Genomic DNA, 19,389 nt, shown 5'->3' on the forward strand with positions numbered 1-19,389 from the left:
TGAAGTGTTTTAGATATCTGGGAGTGGATCTGGCAGCGGATGGAACCATGGAAGCGGAATTGGATCATAGGGTGGGGGAGGGGGCGAAAATTCTGGGAGCCTTGAAGAATGTGTGGAAGTCGAGAACATTATCTCGGAAAGCAAAAATGGGTATGTTTGAAGGAATAGTGGTTCCAACAATGTTGTATGGTTGCGAGGCGTGGACTATGGATAGAGTTGTGCGCAGGAGGATGGATGTGCTGGAAATGAGATGTTTGAGGACAATGTGTGGTGTGAGACGGTTTGATCGAGTAAGTAACGTAAGGGTAAGAGAGATGTGTGGAAATAAAAAGAGCATGGTTGAGAGAGCAGAAGAGGGTGTTTTGAAATGGTTTGGTCACATGGAGAGAATGAGTGAGGAAAGATTGACCAAGAGGATATATGTGTCGGAGGTGGAGGGAACGAGGAGAAGAGGGAGACCAAATTGGAGGTGGAAAGATGGAGTGAAAAAGATTTTGTGTGATCGGGGCCTGAATATGCAGGAGGGTGAAAGGAGGGCAAAGAATAGAGTGAATTGGAGCGATGTGGTATCCCGGGGTTGACGTGCTGTCAGTGGATTGAATCAAGGTATGTGTATGGGGGTGGGTTGGGCCATTTCTTTCGTCTGATTCCTTGCGCTACCTCGCAAACGCGGGAGACAGCGACAAAGCAAAAAAAAAAAGAAAAAAAGAAAAAAAAAATATATATATATATATATATATATATATATTCCAAAAGAGGCCCAGTCCTCTGTTCTTAACGCTGCCTCGCTGATGCGGGAAATGGCGAATAGTTTGAAAAGGAAAAAAAAAAAAAATATATATATATATATATATATATATATATATATATATATATATATATATATATATATATATATATATGTGTGTATATATATATATATATATATATATATATATATATATATATATATATATATATATATATATATATATATATATATATATATATATATATATATATATATATATATATATATGTATTATTCCTGGGGATAGGGGAGAAAGAATACTTCCCACGTATTCCCTGCGTGTCGTAGAAGGCGACTAAAAGGGGAGGGAGCGGGGGGCTGGAAATCCTCCCCTCTCATTATTTTTTTTTTAATTTTCCAAAAGAAGGAACAGAGAAGGGGGCCAGGTGAGGATATTCCCTCAAAGGCCCAGTTCTCTGTTCTTAACGCTACCTCGCTAACGCGGGAAATGGCGAATAGTTTGAAAAAAAAAAAAAATATATATATATATATATATATATATATATATATATATATATATATATATATATATATATATATATATATATATATATATATATATATATATATATATATATATATATATATATATATATATATATATATATATATTGAGCAAATTGAATCTGGAACCACCCCTGAAGACCAACATGTTGAGGAGGAAACTCACAAATATCTTGAAGAAGAGTTCACAGAACACAAATATCCTGAAGATCATCATTGTCCAGGAGACTTCACCTGTTGTAAGATGTACACTGGACAATATGGATGTTGACCTTTTCATGATGCCAAGTGCTGCTTAGATGGCTTCCATTGCTGCCCTGGAGGCTCCCAGTGTAACCCGAAAACTGGAGCCTGTAGTTATGTTAAAATGAATTTTTCCCTGAATGCATACCCACTGAAGAGAAAGATGATTCCAGAGGTGCCCAGGACATTAACTGACTTAAGAACTTCAGATGAAGGATTGGCAGATCCAGGGAGCAAATATCCTGATGGTCATCCTTGCCCTGAGAAGTTTATATGTTGCCAAATGCTTCACTCTGGCTATGGTTGCTGCCCATATTCAGAGGCTACATGTTGCACTGACTTAATCCACTGTTGTCCTAAAGGCACTACTTACAATGCTACTCTTGGGACATGTGATGTGCAAAAGAACATGAGATGGTCTCTTCTCTCCCACTCATCTGTGACGAACAAGCTGTCTGAGATGCCAGGATTTAAGGCAGAGGTAGAAGAAGAGCATCATGAAAGATTAGGTATAGTTTGTCCAGATGAACGATTTCAGTGTCGTGAAGGTGATACATGTTGTCAGATGAAGGATGGTAGCTATGGTTGCTGTCCTATGCCAGACGCTACTTGCTGTCCTGACCATGAAAGTTGTTGTCCAAATGGTTATGATTGTGTTAAGAATGCTTGTCAAAGGAGGTCAGCATCACAGAGGGATTTTTTTCTGCCTTTTTTTAACAAGTTAACAGCCACCAGGAGGATTCAAGAGGAAGGTAGCCCCAGTTCAGTAAAGATATGGAAACTGTGATATGCTCAGATGGCTCCTCGTGCCCCAATGAAAACACTTGCTGCAAGATTTCTAGTTTTCAATTTGGATGCTGTCCCCTTTCTCAGGCAACATGTTGTGGTGACATGATGCATTGCTGCCCTCATGGTTACTGGTGTGCAGATGAGGGTTGCGAAAGGTCAGGAAATGATTCGAATGTACCAGCATTCCTTGATAAGATACTCATTTCTCGAGCAAGCGCAGAGGAAGAACAAGGTGACCCAAAAGTGATAATGCTTTCATAGTCCTTCCAGCTCTGAAATATTAATCTTATTTTGTTGTTAACCATTTCTAATTGGTGCCTTTCATTTGTGTTTGGGATGGAAGAAGATATGATTGGCATTGACAATCCACAGGATGCAAATTAGATGCTGAGTATGACTACAAATTACTGCATTTAAAAGGAGTGAATTAAGTCAGATCATTTATATTCGTACAGTATACCATTCTTTGTTTTGCATTATATTTTGTATGAATATTCAGCTCAAAAGGAGTTTGTATACACTGAAAAGCAGTTAGTTGCCTAAGGACTTACTTTAAATTTAGGTGATCATGAATGAATTAATATAGACTTTGTTGTAAGATCCAACTCCAGGTTTATTTCATTGAACTTATGCAGAAATTTGTATCTTTCTTTTTGATTCAATAGATGCTTTATTGTTAGAATATCAGGTGTTGCAGTAATTTTTGGTCAGAAACAGTTAAACTATATATATATATATATATATATATATATATATATATATATATATATATATATATATATATATATATATATATATATATATATATATATATATATATATATATATATATATATATATATATACATATATATATATATATATATATATATATATATATATATATATATATATATATATATATATATATATATATATATATATATATATATATATATATATATATATATATATATATATATATATATATATATATATATATATATGTATATATATATATATATATATATATATATATATATATATATATATATATATATATATATATATATATATATATATATATATATATATATATATATATATATACATATATATATATATATATATATATATATATATATATATATATATATATATATATATATATATATATATATATATATATATATATATATATATATATATATATATATATATATATATATATATATATATATATATATATATATATATATATATATATATATATATATATATATATATATATATATAGCGTGGGCTATGGATATTGTGCGCGGGAGGGTGGATGTGCTGGAAATGAGATGTTTGAGAACAATGTGTGGTGTGAGGTGGTTTGATCGAGTAAGTAATGTAAGGGTAAGAGAGATGTGTAGAAATAAAAAGAGCGTGGTTGAGAGAGCAGAAGAGGGTGTTTTGAAATGGTTTGGGCACATGGAGAGAATGAGTGAGGAAAGATTGACCAAGAGGATATATGTGTCAGAGGTGGAGGGAACGAGAAGTGGGAGACCAAATTGGAGGTGGAAAGATGGAGTGAAAAAGATTTTGTGTGATCCGGGCCTGAACATGCAGGAGGGTAAAAGGAGGGCAAGGGATATAGTGAATTGGATCGATGTGGTATACCGGGGTTGACGTGCTGTCAGTGGATTGAATCAGGGCGTGTGAAGCGTCTGGGGTAAACCATGGAAAGCTGTGTGGGGCCTGGATTTGGAAAGGGAGCTGTGGTTTCGGACATTATTGTATGACAGCTAGAGACTGAGTGTGAACGAATGGGGCCTTTGTTGTCTTTTCCTAGTGCTACCTCGCACACATGAGGGGGGAGGGGGATGGTATTCCATGTGTGGCGAGGTGGCGATGGGAATGAATAAACGCAGATAGTGTGAATTGTGGGCATGGGTATATATGTATGTGTCTGTGTGTGTATATATATGTGTACATTGAGATGTATAGGTATGTATATTTGCGTGTGTGGACGTGTATGTATATACATTGTGTATGGGGATGGGTTGGGCCATTTCTTTCGTCTGTTTCCTTGCGCTACCTCGCAAACGCGGGAGACAGCGACAAAGCAAAATAGATAAATAGATAGTATATATGTATATGTCTGTGTGTGTATATATATATGTATACGTTGAGATGTATAGGTATGTATGTTTGCGTGTGTGGAAGTGTATGTATATACATGTGTATGTGGGTGGGTGGGGCCATTCTTTCATCTATTTCCTTGTGCTGCCAGGCTAACGCGGGAGACAGCGACAAAGCAAAATAAATAAATGAAGTAGAATATATATATATATATATATATATATATATATATACATATATATATATATATATATATATATATATATATATATATATATATATATATATATATATATATATATGTATATATATATATATATATATATATATATATATATATATATTTTTTGTTTTTTTTTTATTATACTTTGTCGCTGTCTCCCGCGTTTGCGAGGTAGCGCAAGGAAACAGACGAAAGAAATGGCCCAACCCCCCCCCCAAACACATGTATATACATACGTCCACACACGCAAATATACATACCTACACAGCTTTCCATGGTTTACCCCAGACGCTTCACATGCCTTGCTTCAATCCACTGACAGCACGTCAACCCCGGTATACCACATCGCTCCAATTCACTCTATTCCTTGCCCTCCTTTCACCCTCCTGCATGTTCAGGCCCCGATCACACAAAATCTTTTTCACTCCATCTTTCCACCTCCAATTTGGTCTCCCTCTTCTCCTTGTTCCCTCCACCTCCGACACATATATCCTCTTGGTCAATCTTTCCTCACTCATCCTCTCCATGTGCCCAAACCACTTCAAAACACCCTCTTCTGCTCTCTCAACCACGCTCTTTTTATTTCCACACATCTCTCTTACCCTTACGTTACTTACTCGATCAAACCACCTCACACCACACATTGTCCTCAAACATCTCATTTCCAGCACATCCATCCTCCTGCGCACAACTCTATCCATAGCCCACGCCTCGCAACCATACAACATTGTTGGAACCACTATTCCTTCAAACATACCCATTTTTGCTTTCCGAGATAATGTTCTCGACTTCCACACATTCTTCAAGGCCCCCAGGATTTTCGCCCCCTCCCCCACCCTATGATCCACTTCCGCTTCCATGGTTCCATCCGCTGCCAGATCCACTCCCAGATATCTAAAACACTTCACTTCCTCCAGTTTTTCTCCATTCAAACTCACCACCCAATTGACTTGACCCTCAACCCTACTGTACCTAATAACCTTGCTCTTATTCACATTTACTCTTAACTTTCTTCTTCCACACACTTTTCCAAACTCAGTCACCAGCTTCTGCAGTTTCTCACATGAATCAGCCACCAGCGCTGTATCATCAGCGAACAACAACTGACTCACTTCCCAAGCTCTCTCATCCCCAACAGACTTCATACTTGCCCCTCTTTCCAAAACTCTTGCATTTACCTCCCTAACAACCCCATCCATAAACAAATTAAACAACCATGGAGACATCACACACCCCTGCCGCAAACCTACATTCACTGAGAACCAATCACTTTCCTCTCTTCCTACACGTACACATGCCTTACATCCTCGATAAAAACTTTTCACTGCTTCTAACAACTTTCCTCCCACACCATATATTCTTAATACCTTCCACAGAGCATCTCTATCAACTCTATCATATGCCTTCTCCAGATCCATAAATGCTACATACAAATCCATTTGCTTTTCTAAGTATTTCTCACATACATTCTTCAAAGCAAACACCTGATCCACACATCCTCTACCACTTCTGAAACCACACCGCTCTTCCCCAATCTGATGCTCTGTACATGCCTTCACCCTCTCAATCAATACCCTCTCATATAATTATATATATATATATATATATATATATATATATATATATATATATATATATATATATATTATCTCTTGGGATAGGGGAGAAAGAATACTTCCCATGCATTCCTCACGTGTATTAGAAGGCGACTAAAGATGATGGGAGTTGGGGGCTAGAAACCCTCCCCTCCATGTATTTTAACTTTCTGAAAAGGGAAACTGAAGAAGGAGTCACGCGGGGTGTGCTCATCCTTCTCGAAGGTTCAGATTGGGGTGTGTAAACATGTGTGGATGTAACCAAGATGAGATAAAAGGAGAGATACTTAGTATGTTTGAGGAAAGGAACCTGGAGGTTTTGGCTCTGAGTGAAACGAAGATCAAGGGTAAAGGGGAAGAGTGGTTTGGGAATGTCTTGGGAGTAAAGTCAGGGGTTAGTGAGAGGACAAAAGCAAGGGAAGGAGTAGCACTACTCCTGAAACGGGTGTGGTGGGAGTATGTGATAGAGTGTAAGAAAGTAAACTTTAGATTGATACGGGAAAAACTGAAAGTGGATGGAGAGAGATGGGTGATTATTAGTGCATATGCACCTGAGTATGAGAAGAAAGATTATGAGAGGCAAGTATTTTGGGAGCAGTTGAATGAGTGTGTTAGTGGTTTTGATGCACGAGACCGGGTTATAGTGTTGGGTGATTCAAATGCAAAGGTGAGTAATGTGGCAGCTGAGGGAATAGTTAGTATACATGGGATGTTCAGTGTTGTAAATGGAATTGGTGAAGAGCTTGTAGATTTATGTGTTGAAAAAGGACTGGTGATTTGGAATATCTGGTTTAAAAAGAGATATATGAATAAGTATACGTATATAAGTCGGAGAGATGGCCAGAGAGCGTTCTTGGATTATGTGTTAATTGATAGGCACGCGAAAGAGAGACTTTTGGATGTTAATGAGCTGAGAGGTGCAACTGGAGGGATGCCTAATCATTATCTTGTGGAGGCGTAGGTGCAGATGTGTAGAGGTTTTCAGAAAAGAAGAGAGGATGTTGGGGTGAAGGGAGTGGTGAGAGTAAGTGAGCTTGGGAAGTAGACTTGTGTGAGGAAGTACCAGGAGAGACTGAATACAGAATGGAAAGAGGTGATAGCAAAGGAGGTAAGGGGAGTGGGGGAGGAATGGGATGTATTTAGGGAAACAGTGATGGCTTCCGCAGATGATGCTTGTGGCATGAGAAGCGTGGGAGGTGGGCAGATTAAAAGGGTAGTGAGTAATGGGATGAAGAAGTAAGATTGTTAGTGAAAGAGAAGGGAGAGGCATTTGGACGATTTTTGCAGGGAAATAATGCAAATGAGTAGGAAATGTGTAAAAGAAAGAGGCAGGAGGTCAAGAGAAAGGTGCAAGAGGTGAAAAAGAGGGCAAATGAGAGTTGGGGTGAGAGAGTATAATTGTATTTTAGGGAGAATGAAAAGATGTTTTGGAAAGAGGTAGATAGATTACGTAAGAGAAGGGAACAAATGGGAACTTCAGTGAAGGGGGCTAATGGGGAGGTGATACCAAGTAGTGGTGATGTGAGAAGGAGATGGAGTGAGTATTTTGAAGGTTTGTTGAATGTGTTTGATGATAGAGTGGCAAATGTAGGGTGTTTTGGTGGAGGTGGTGTGCAAAGTGAGAGTGTTAGGGAGAATGATTCGGTAAACAGAAAAGAGGTAGTAAAAGCTTTGCGGAAGATGAAAGCTGGCAAGGCAGCGGGTTTTGATGGTATTGCAATGGAATTTATTAAAAAAGTGGGTGACTCTATTGTTGACTGGTTGGTAAGGTTATTTAATATATATATATGATTCATAGTGAGGTGCCTGAGGATTGGCGGAATGCTTGCATAGTGCCATTGTACAAAGGCAAAGGGGATAAGAGTGAGTGCTCACAATACAGAGGTATAAGTTTGTTGAGTATTCTTGGTAAATTACATGGGAGGGTATTGATTGAGAGGGTGAAGGTATGTACAGAGCATCAGATTGGGGAAGAGCAGAGTGGTTTCAGAAGTGGTAGAGGATGTGTGGATCAAGCGTTTCCTTTGAAGAATGTATATGAGAAATACTTAGAAAAGCAAATGAATTTGTATGTAGCATTTATGGATCTGGAGAAGGTTATGATATGATAGAGTTCATAGAGATGGTCTGTGGAAGGAATTAAGGATATATGGTGTGGGAGGCAAGTTGTTAGAAGTAGTGAAAAGTCTTTATCGAGGATATAAGGCATGTGTACGTGTAGGAAGAGAGGAAAGTGATTGGTTCTCAGTGAATGTAGGTTTGCGGCAGTGGTGTGTGATGTCTCAATGATTGTTTAATTTGTTTATGGATGGGGTTGTTAGGGAGGTGAATGCAAGAGTTTTGTAAAGAGGGGCAAGTATGCAGTCTGTTGTGGATGAAAGAGCTTAGGAAGTGAGTCACTCAAAATCTTTTTCACTCCATCTTTCCACCTCCAATATGGTCTTCCACTTCTCGTTCCCTCCACCTCTGACAGATATATCTTCTTGGTCAATCTTTCCTCACTCACTCTTTCCATGTGACCAAACCATTTCAAAACACCCTCTTCTGCTCTCACAAGCACACTCTTTTTATTATCATACATCTCTCTTACCCTTATATTACTCACTCGATCAAACCACCTCACACCACATATTGTCCTCAAACATCTCATTTCCAGCACATCCACCCTCCTGCGCAGAACTCTATCCATAGCACACGCAACCACTATTCCTTCAAACATAGCCATTTTTGCTTTCCGAGATAATGATCTTGACTTCCACACATTCTTCCAGGCTCCAAGAATTTTCGTCCCCTCCCCCACCCTATGGCTCACTTCCACTTCCATGGTTCCATCATCTGCCAAATCCACTCCCAGATATCTAAAACTCTTCACTTCCTCCAGTTATTCTCCGTTCAAACTATCCTCCCAGATGACTTGACAATCAACCCTACTGCACCTAATAACCTTGCTCTTGTGCACATTTACTCTCAGCTTTCATCTTTTACACACTTTACCAAACTCAGTCACCCACTTCTGGAGTTTCTCACATGAATCAGCTACCAGCGCTGTGTCATCAGCGAACAACAACTGACTCACATCCTAAGCTCTCTCATCCACAAGAGACTGCATATTTGCCCCTCTTTCCAAAACTCTTGCATTCACTTCCCTAACAACCTCATCCATAAACAAATTAAACACCCATGGAGACATCACACATCCCTGCCGCAAAGTTACATTTACTGAGAACCAATCACTTTCCTCTCTTCCTACACGTACAATACCTTACAGCCTCGATAAAAACTTTTCACTGCTTCTAACAACTACTCCCATGCTAAGTATTCTTAATACCTTATACAGAGCATCTCTATCAACTCTATCATATGCCTTCTCCAGATCCATAAATCCTACATATAAATCCATATGCTTTTTTAAGTATTTCTCACGTACATTCTTCAAAGCAAATACCTGATTCACACATCCTCTACCACATCTGGAACCGCACTGCTCTTCCCCAATCTGATGCTCTGTACATGCCTTCACCCTCTCAATCGATGCCCTCCCATATGATTTCCCAGGAATACTCAACAAACTTATACCTCTGTAATTTGAGGACTCACTCTTATCCCCTTTGCCTTTGTACAGCGGCACTATTCAAGCATTCCGCCAATCCTCAGGTACCTCACCATAAGTCATACATACATTAAATAACTTTACCAACCAGTCAACAATACAGTCACCCCCTTTTTTAATAAATTCCACTGCAATACCATCCTAACCCGCTCCCTTGCTTGCTTTCATCTTCCGCAAAGCTATTACTACCTCTTCTCTGTTTACCAAATCATTTTCCCTAACCCTCTCACTTTGCACTCTACCTCAACCAAAACAGCCAATATCTGCCACTCTATCATCTAACACATTCAACAAACCTTCAAGATACTCACTCCATCTCCTTCTCACATCACTACTACTTGTTATTACCTCCCCATTAGCCCCCTTCACTGAAGTTCCCATTTGTTCCCTCGTCTTACGCACTGTATTTACCTTCTTCCAAAACATCTCTTTATTTTCTCTAAAATTTAATGATACTCTCTCATCCCAACTCTCATTTGCCCTCTTTTTCACCTCTTGCACCTTTCTCTTGACCTCCTGCCTCTTTCTTTTATGCATCTCACAGTCATTTGCATAATTTTCCTGCAAAAATCGTCGAAATACGTCTCTCTTCTCTTTCACTAATAATCTTACTTCTTCATCCCACCATTCCCTACCCTTTCTAATCTGCCCGCCTCCACGCTTCTCATGCCACAAGCATCTTTTGCGCAAGCCATCACTGCTTCCCTAAATACATCCCATTCCTCCCCCACTCCCCTTACGTCCTTTGTTCTCACCTGTTTCCATTGTGTACTCAGTCTCTCCTGCTACTTCCTCACACAACTCTCCTTCCGAAACTCACTTACTCGATGTTTCCTCACTTTTCACTAAAGTTCCAGTTGATGACCTTTTAGAATATTTATTTGATGTCTTGGATGATATTCAATTACCTGTTTCAAAGTCTAATTTCATTGAACTGAAAGAATTGTGTATAAAAGACTGTGTATTTCAATTTAGTGGAGATTATTATGCTCAAAAATTTGGTATGGCAATGGGACACCCTCTTTCACATGTACTAAGTAATCTTTACATGGAATTTTTTGAAACAAAATTACTGAAGGATATCTTACCTTCAAATGGAATTTGGTTTAGGTATGTAGATGATGTTCTTTGTGTTTGGCCAACAAATGAAAATTTACAAATATTTCTCCCCTTACTTAACAATTTAGTACCTTAGATCAAATTTACCGTAGAAAATGAAACTAATGGTATGGTACCATTTTTAGATTGCATGATCCATAGACAAGGAAAGACGTTTAAGTTTAGCATATACAGAAAACCCACCAATGTATGCTCATATATCCATTATTACTCATCTCAACATGACAGAGTTAAATTATCATCATTTCAATCTATGTTCCTAAGGGCATTACGTATTTGCAGTCCAGAGTTTATTGACGATGAGTTTTAAAAGATATATTCTATTGGATCTAAGTTAAAGTACCCTAGATCTTTCATTGATAAATCCCTTACGTTAGCAAAGAAATCATTTCATTGAGTTGAGCCCAAACCTCCTATTGACACCAAGAATCTTTCAGTTCTCCCTTTTAATAATAATTTCACTTTGCTTCCCATGTTGCTTAAATCCTTTAATGTAAATGTTGCCTTTAGCAACAATAATACTATAAAGAATATCTTGATTAGGAATTCACCCGAAAATTCTCTTGCTTGCATCTATAAAGTTCCTTGTGGAAACTGATAAATTTTATGTTGGTCAGACTGGTAAGGATCTTTCTGTTAGACTTAAGCAACATAAATATAGTATAAGAACGGGACAAGAATCAAATGCCTTGTTTAATCATGTTAAAAACTATGATCATTGTATTGACTGGAGTAACGCCATCTCAGTTGTTAACTCTAACTCTATTACCAAGAGAAATATCATTGAATCTTCTATCATTAAATACACAAAGAAATATAATCTTAATATTAGTGATGGTCTGTACAAATTAGATAGCTTTATTGTTGATAAAATTTGTAAAATGATAAGTTTATGAACGTTCGTTGTATGTTTTGGACAATCACATGTTTACCAAATGAGGTCCTAGCTTCGTCTCTTCGATGTATATCAACTAACTGGTATATCCCTCTCTTGTGTCTCCCCTGATGATGTGATTATTACACGAAAGTGCACTTGGGAACTTTTCGTGATTCATTATCCTGTGGACTCATAGGAATATATGTATATATGTGTGAGGAAGTACCAGGAGAGAATGAGTACAGAATGGAAAAAGGTGAGAACAATGGAAGTAAGGGGAGTGGCGGAGGAATGGGATGTATTTAGGGAATCAGTGATGGATTGCGCAAAAGATGCTTGTGGCATGAGAAGAGTGGGAGGTGGGTTGATTAGAAAGGGTAGTGAGTGGTGGGATGAAGAAGTAAGAGTATTAGTGAAAGAGAAGAGAGAGGCATTTGGACGATTTTTGCAGGGAAAAAATGCAATTGAGTGGGAGATGTATAAAAGAAAGAGACAGGAGGTCAAGAGAAAGGTGCAAGAGGTGAAAAAAAGGGCAAATGAGAGTTGGGGTGAGAGAGTAACATTAAATTTTAGGGAGAATAAAAAGATGTTCTGGAAGGAGGTAAATAAAGTGCGTAAGACAAGGGAGCAAATGGGAACTTTAGTGAAGGGCGCAAATGGGAAGGTGATAACAAGTAGTGGTGATGTGAGAAGGAGATGGAGTGAGTATTTTGAAGGTTTGTTGAATGTGCTTCATGATAGAGTGGCAGATATAGGGTGTTTTGGTCGAGGTGGTGTGCAAAGTGAGAGGGTTAGGGAAAATGATTTGGTAAACAGAGAAGAGGTAGTGAAAGCTTTGCGGAAGATGAAAGCCGGCAAGGCAGCAGGTTTGGATGGTATTGCAGTGGAATTTATTAAAAAAGGGGGTGACTGTATTGTTGACTGTTTCGTATGGTTATTTAATGTATGTATGACTCATGGTGAGGTGCCTGAGGATTGGCGGAATGCGTGCATAGTGCCATTGTACAAAGGCAAAGGGGATAAGAGTGAGTGCTCCAGTTACAGAGGTATAAGTTTGTTGAGTATTCCTGGTAAATTATATGGGAGGGTATTGATTGAGAGGGTGAAGGCATGTACAGAGCATCAGATTGGGGAAGAGCAGTGTGGTTTCAGAAGTGGTAGAGGATGTGTGGATCAGGTGTTTGCTTTGAAGAATGTATGTGAGAAATACTTAGAAAAGCAAATGGATTTGTATGTAGCATTTATGGATCTGGAGAAGGCATATGATAGAGTTGATAGAGATGCTCTGTGGAAGGTATTAAGAATATATGGTGTGGGAGGAAAGTTGTTAGAAGCAGTGAAAAGTTTTTATCGAGGATGTAAGGCATGTGTACGTGTAGGAAGAGAGGAAAGTGATTGGTTCTCAGTGAATGAAGGTTTGCGGCAGGGGTGTGTGATGTCTCCATGGTTGTTTAATTTGTTTATGGATGGGGTTGTTAGGGAGGTAAATGCGAGAGTTTTGGAAAGAGGGGCAAGTATGAAGTCTGTTGGGGATGAGAGAGCTTGGGAAGTGAGTCATTTGTTGTTCGCTGATGATACAGCGCTGGTGGCTGATTCATGTGAGAAACTGCAGAAGCTGGTGACTGAGTTTGGTAAAGTGTGTGGAAGAAGAAAGTTAAGAGTAAATGTGAATAAGAGCAAGGTTATTAGGTACAGTAGGGTTGAGGGTCAAGTCAATTGGGAGGTGAGTTTGAATGGAGAAAAACTGGAGGAAGTGAAGTGTTTTACATATCTGGGAGTGGATCTGTCAGCGGATGGAACCATGGAAACGGAAGTGGATCATAGGGTGGGGGAGGGGGCGAAAATTCTGGGGGCCTTGAAGAATGTGTGGAAGTCGAGAACATTATCTCGGAAAGCAAAAACGGGTATGTTTGAAGGAATAGTGGTTCCAACAATGTTGTATGGTTGCGAGGCGTGGGCTATGGATAGAGTTGTGCGCATGAGGATGGATGTGCTGGAAATGAGATGTTTAAGGACAATGTGTGGTGTGAGGTGGTTTGCTCGAGTGAGTAACGTAAGGGTAAGAGAGATGTGTGGAAATAAAAAGAGCGTGGTTGAGAGAGCAGAAGAGGCTGTTTTGAAGTGGTTTGGGCACATGGAGAGAATGAGTGAGGAAAGATTGACCAAGAGGATATATGTGTCGGAGGTGGAGGGTACGAGGAGAAGAGGGAGACCAAATTGGAGGTGGAAAGATGGAGTGAAAAAGATTTTGTGCGATCGGGGCCTGAACATGCAGGATGGTGAAAGGAGGGCAAGGAATAGAGTGAATTGGAACGATGTGGTATACCGGGGTTGACGTGCTGTCAGTGGATTGAATCAAGGCATGTGAAGCGTCTGGGGTAAACCATGGAAAGCTGTGTAGGTATGTATATTTGCATGTCTGGACGTATGTATATACATGTGTATGGGGGAGGGGTTGGGCCATTTATTTCGTCTGTTTCCTTGCGCTACCTCGCAAACGCGGGAGACAGCGACAGAGTATAATAAAAAAAAAAAAAAAATAATAATAATAATAATATATATATATTTTTTTTTTTTTTTATACTTTGTCGCTGTCTCCCGCGTTTGCGAGGTAGCGCAAGGAAACAGACGAAAGAAATGGCCCAACCCCCCCCCCATACACATGTATATACATACGTCCACACACGCAAATATACATACCTACACAGCTTTCCATGGTTTACCCCAGACGCTTCACATGCCTTGCTTCAATCCACTGACAGCACGTCAACCCCGGTATACCACATCGCTCCAATTCACTCTATTCCTTGCCCTCCTTTCACCCTCCTGCATGTTCAGGCCCCGATCACACAAAATCTTTTTCACTCCATCTTTCCACCTCCAATTTGGTCTCCCTCTTCTCCTTGCTCCCTCCACCTCCGACACATATATCCTCTTGGTCAATCTTTCCTCACTCATCCTCTCCATGTGCCCAAACCATTTTAAAACACCCTCTTCTGCTCTCTCAACCACGCTCTTTTTATTTCCACACATCTCTCTTACCCTTACGTTACTTACTCGATCAAACCACCTCACACCACACATTGTCCTCAAACATCTCATTTCCAGCACATCCATCCTCCTGCGCACAACTCTATCCATAGCCCACGCCTCGCAACCATACAACATTGTTGGAACCACTATTCCTTCAAACATACCCGTTTTTGCTTTCCGAGATAATGTTCTCGACTTCCACACATTCTTCAAGGCTTCCAGAATTTTCGCCCCCTCCCCCATCCTATGATCCACTTCCGCTTCCATGGTTCCATCCGCTGCCAGATCCACTCCCAGATATCTAAAACACTTTACTTTCTCCAGTTTTTCTCCACTCAATCTCACCTCCCAATTGACTTGACCCTTAACCCTACTGTACCTAATAACCTTGCTATTATTCACATTTACTCTTAACTTTCTTCTTTCAAACACTTTACCAAACTCAGTCACCAGCTTCTACAGTTTCTCACATGAATCATCCACCAGTGTTGTATCATCAGCGAACAACAACTGACTCACTTCCCAAGCTCTCTCATCCAGAGCAGACTTCATACTTGCCCCTCTTTCCAAAACTCTTGCACTCACCTCCCTAACAACCCCATCCATAAACAAATTAAACAACCATGACGACATCACACACCCCTGCCGCAAACCTACATTCACTGAGAACCAATCACTTTCCTCTCTTCCTACACGTACACATGCCTTACGCCCTCGGTAAAAACTTTTCACTGCTTCTAACAACTTGCCTCCCACACCATATATTCTTAATATCTCCCACAGAGCATCTCTATCAACTCTATCATATGCCTTCTCCAGATCCATAAATGCTACATACAAATCCATTTGCTTTTCTAAGTATTTCTCACATACATTCTTCAAAGCAAACACCTTATCCACGCATCCTATACCACTTCTGAAACTAAACTGCTCTTCCCCAATCTCATGCTCTGTACATGCCTTCATCCTCTCAATCAATATCCTCCCATATAATTTACCAGGAATACTCAGCAAACTTATACCTCTGTAATTTGAGCACTCACTCTTATTCCCTTTTCCTTTATACAATGGCACTATGCACGCATTCCGCCAATCCTCAGGCACCTCACCATGAGTCATACATATATCAAATAACCTTACCAACCAGTCAGCAATACAGTCACCCCCTTTTTTAATAAATTCCACTGCAAATACCATCCAAACCTGCTGCCTTGCCGGCTTTCATCTTCCGGAAAGCTTTTACTACCTCTTCTCTGTTTACCAAATCATCTTCCTCAACTTTCTCACTTTGCACACCACCTCGACCAAAAGACCCTATATCTGCCACTCTATCATCAAACACATTCAACAAACCTTCAAAATACTCACTCCATCTCCTTCTCACATCACCACTACTTGTTATCACCTCCCCATGTGCGCCCTTCACTGAAGTTCCTATTTCCTCCCTTGTCTTACGCACTTTATTTACCTCCTTCCAAAACATCTTTTTATTCTCCCTAAATTTTAATGATACGCTCTCACCTCAACTCTCATTTGCCCTCTTTTTCACCTCTTGCACCTTTTTCTTGACCTCCTGTCTCTTTCTTTTATACATCTCCCACTCAATTGCATTTTTTCCCTGCAAAAATCGTCCAAATGCCTCTCTCTTCTCTTTCACTAATAATATTACTTCTTCATCCCACCACTCACTACCCTTTCTAATCAACCCACCTCCCAATCTTCTCATGCCACAAGCATCTTTTGCGCAATCCATCACTGATTCCCTAAATACATCCCATCCCTCCCCTACTCCCCTTACCTCCTTTGTTCTCACCTTTTTCCATTCTGTACTCAGTCTCTCCTGGTACTTCCTCACACAAGTCTCCTTCCCAAGCTCACTTACTCTCACCACCCTCTTCACCCCAACATTCACTCTGCTTTTCCACAGAGCATCTCTTTAAACTCTATCATATGCCTTTTCCTGATCCATAGATGCTAAATATAAATCCATTTCCTTTTCTAAATATTTCTCATATGTATATATATATATATATATATATATATATATATATATATATATATATATATATGTATATATATATCATCCTTGGGGATAGGGGATTAAGAGTACTTCCCACGTATTCCCTGCGTGTCGTAGAAGGCGACTAAAAGGGGAGGGAGCGGGGGGCTGGAAATCCTCCCCTCTCGTTTTTTTTTTAATTTTCCAAAAGAAGGAACAGAGGGGGCCAGGTGAGGATATTCCAAAAAAGGCCCAGTCCTCTGTTCTTAACGCTACCTCGCTAATGCGGGAAATGGCGAATAGTTTAAAAGAAAGAAAGATATATATATATATATATATATATATATACATATGAGAAATATTTAGAAAAGGAAATGGATTTATATTTAGCATCTATGGATCAGGAAAAGGCATATGATAGAGTTTAAAGAGATGCTCTGTATATATATATATATATATATATATATATATATATATATATATATATATATATATATATATATATATATATATATATATATATATATATATATATATATATATATATATATATATATCTTTCTTTCTTTCTTTTAAACTATTCGCCATTTCCCGCGTTAGCGAGGTAGCACTAAGAACAGAGGACTGGGCCTTTGAGGGAATACCCTCACCTGGCCCAATTCTCAGTTCCTTCTTTTGGAAAACTAAAAAAAAAAAAACGAGAGGGGAGGATTTCCAGCCCCCCGCTCCCTCCCCTTTTAGTCGCCTTCTACGACACGCAGGGAATACGTGGGAAGTATTCTTAATCCCCTATCCCCAGGGATAATATATATATATATATATATATATATATATATATATATATATATATATATATATATATATATATATATATATTTATATATTTTTTTTTTTCATACTATTCGCCATTTCCCGCGTTTGCGAGGTAGCGCTAAGAACAGAGGACTGGGCCTTAGAGGGAAAATCCTCACCTGGCCCCCTTCTCTGTTCCTTCTTTTGGAAAATCAAAAAAATAAAACGAGAGGGGAGGATTTCCAGCCACCTGCTCCCTCCCCTTTTAGTCGCCTTCTACGACACGCAGGGAATACGTGGGAAGTATTCTTTCTCCCCTATCCCCAGAAAAGGAAATGGATTGGTATTTAGCATTTATGGATCAGGAAAAGTCATATGATGGAGTTTAAAGAGATGCTCTGTGGAAGGTATTAAGAATATATGGTGTGGGAGGCATGTTGTTAGAAGCAGTGAAATGTTTTTATCGAGGATGTAAGGCATGTGTACGAGTAGGAAGAGAGGAAAGTGATTCGTTCTCAGTGATTGTTGTTTTGCCGCAGGGTGTCTGATGTCTCCATAGTTGCTTAATTTGTTTATGGATGGAGTTGTTAAGGAGATTAATGCAAGAGTTTTGGAAAGAGGGGCAAGAAGTCAGTCTGTTGTGGATAAGAGAGCTTGGGAAGTGAGTCAGTTAATGTTCGCTGATGCTGTAGCGCTGGTGGCTGATTCCTGTGAGAAATTACAGAAGCTGGTGACTGAGTCTGGTAAAGTGTGAGAAAGAAGAAAGCTGAGAGTAAATCTGAATAAGAACAAGATTATTAGGTACAGTAGGGTTGAGGGTAAAGTCAGTTGGGAGGTAAGTTTGAATGGAGAAAAACTGGAGGAAGTGAAGTGTTTTAGATATATGAGTGGATTTGGCAGCGGATGGGACCATGGAAGCGTAAGTGAATCATAGGGTTGGGGAGGGGGCGAAAGTTCTGGGAGCGTTGAAGAAGGTGTGGAAGTCGAAACAGTATCTCGGAAAGCAAAAATGGGTATTTTTGAAGGATTAGTTTTTACAACAACTTAATATGTTTGCGAGGCTTGGGCTATAGATAGAGTTGTGTGGAGGAGGGTAGATGTGCTGGAAATGAGATGTTTGAGTGCAATATGTGGTGTGAGATGGTTTGATCGAGGAAGTGATAATAGGGGAAGAGAGATGTTTGGAAATAAAATGAGTGTTGTTGAGAGAGCAGAAGAGTGTCTTTTGAAATGGTTTTGTCAAATGGAGAGAATGAGTGATGAAAGATTGACCAAGAGGATATATATGTCAGAGGTGGAAGGAACTAGGAGAAGTGGGAGACCAAATTGGAGATGGAAAGACGAAGTGAAAAGTATTTTGATTGATCGGGGCCTAAACATGCAGGAGGGTGAAAGGCGTGCAAGAAATAGAGTGAATTGGAACGATATGGTATACCGGGGTCGGCGTGCTGTCAATGGATTGATCCAGCGCAAGTGAAGCGTCTGGTTTAAACCATGGAAATTTGTGTGGGCCTGGATGTGGAAAGGGAGCTGTGGTTTCGGTGCATTATACATGACAGCTTGAGACTGAGTGTGAACAAATGTGGCCTTTTTGTCTTTTCCTAGCGCTACGTCGTGCACATGCTGGGGGAGTGGGGTTGTTATTTCATGTGTGGCGGGCTGGCGATGGAAATGAATAAAGGCAGACTGTATTAATTATGTACATGTGT

General features: G+C 39.4%; 1 protein-coding gene across 1 annotated transcript; it reads left to right on the plus strand.

Annotated features, from left to right (window-relative positions):
• Positions 1-1,405: 1,405 nt before the first annotated feature.
• On the plus strand, positions 1,406-3,090 carry LOC139764003 (progranulin-like). Its single transcript, XM_071690473.1, is given in 2 exon segments — positions 1,406-2,306; positions 2,309-3,090. Coding segments are annotated over 2 exon segments (885 nt in total). The 5' UTR covers positions 1,406-1,700; the 3' UTR covers positions 2,588-3,090.
• Positions 3,091-19,389: the final 16,299 nt, after the last annotated feature.

This window comes from Panulirus ornatus, chromosome 48 (assembly GCF_036320965.1).
Source record: "Panulirus ornatus isolate Po-2019 chromosome 48, ASM3632096v1, whole genome shotgun sequence".
Lineage (NCBI taxonomy): Eukaryota > Metazoa > Arthropoda > Malacostraca > Decapoda > Palinuridae > Panulirus > Panulirus ornatus.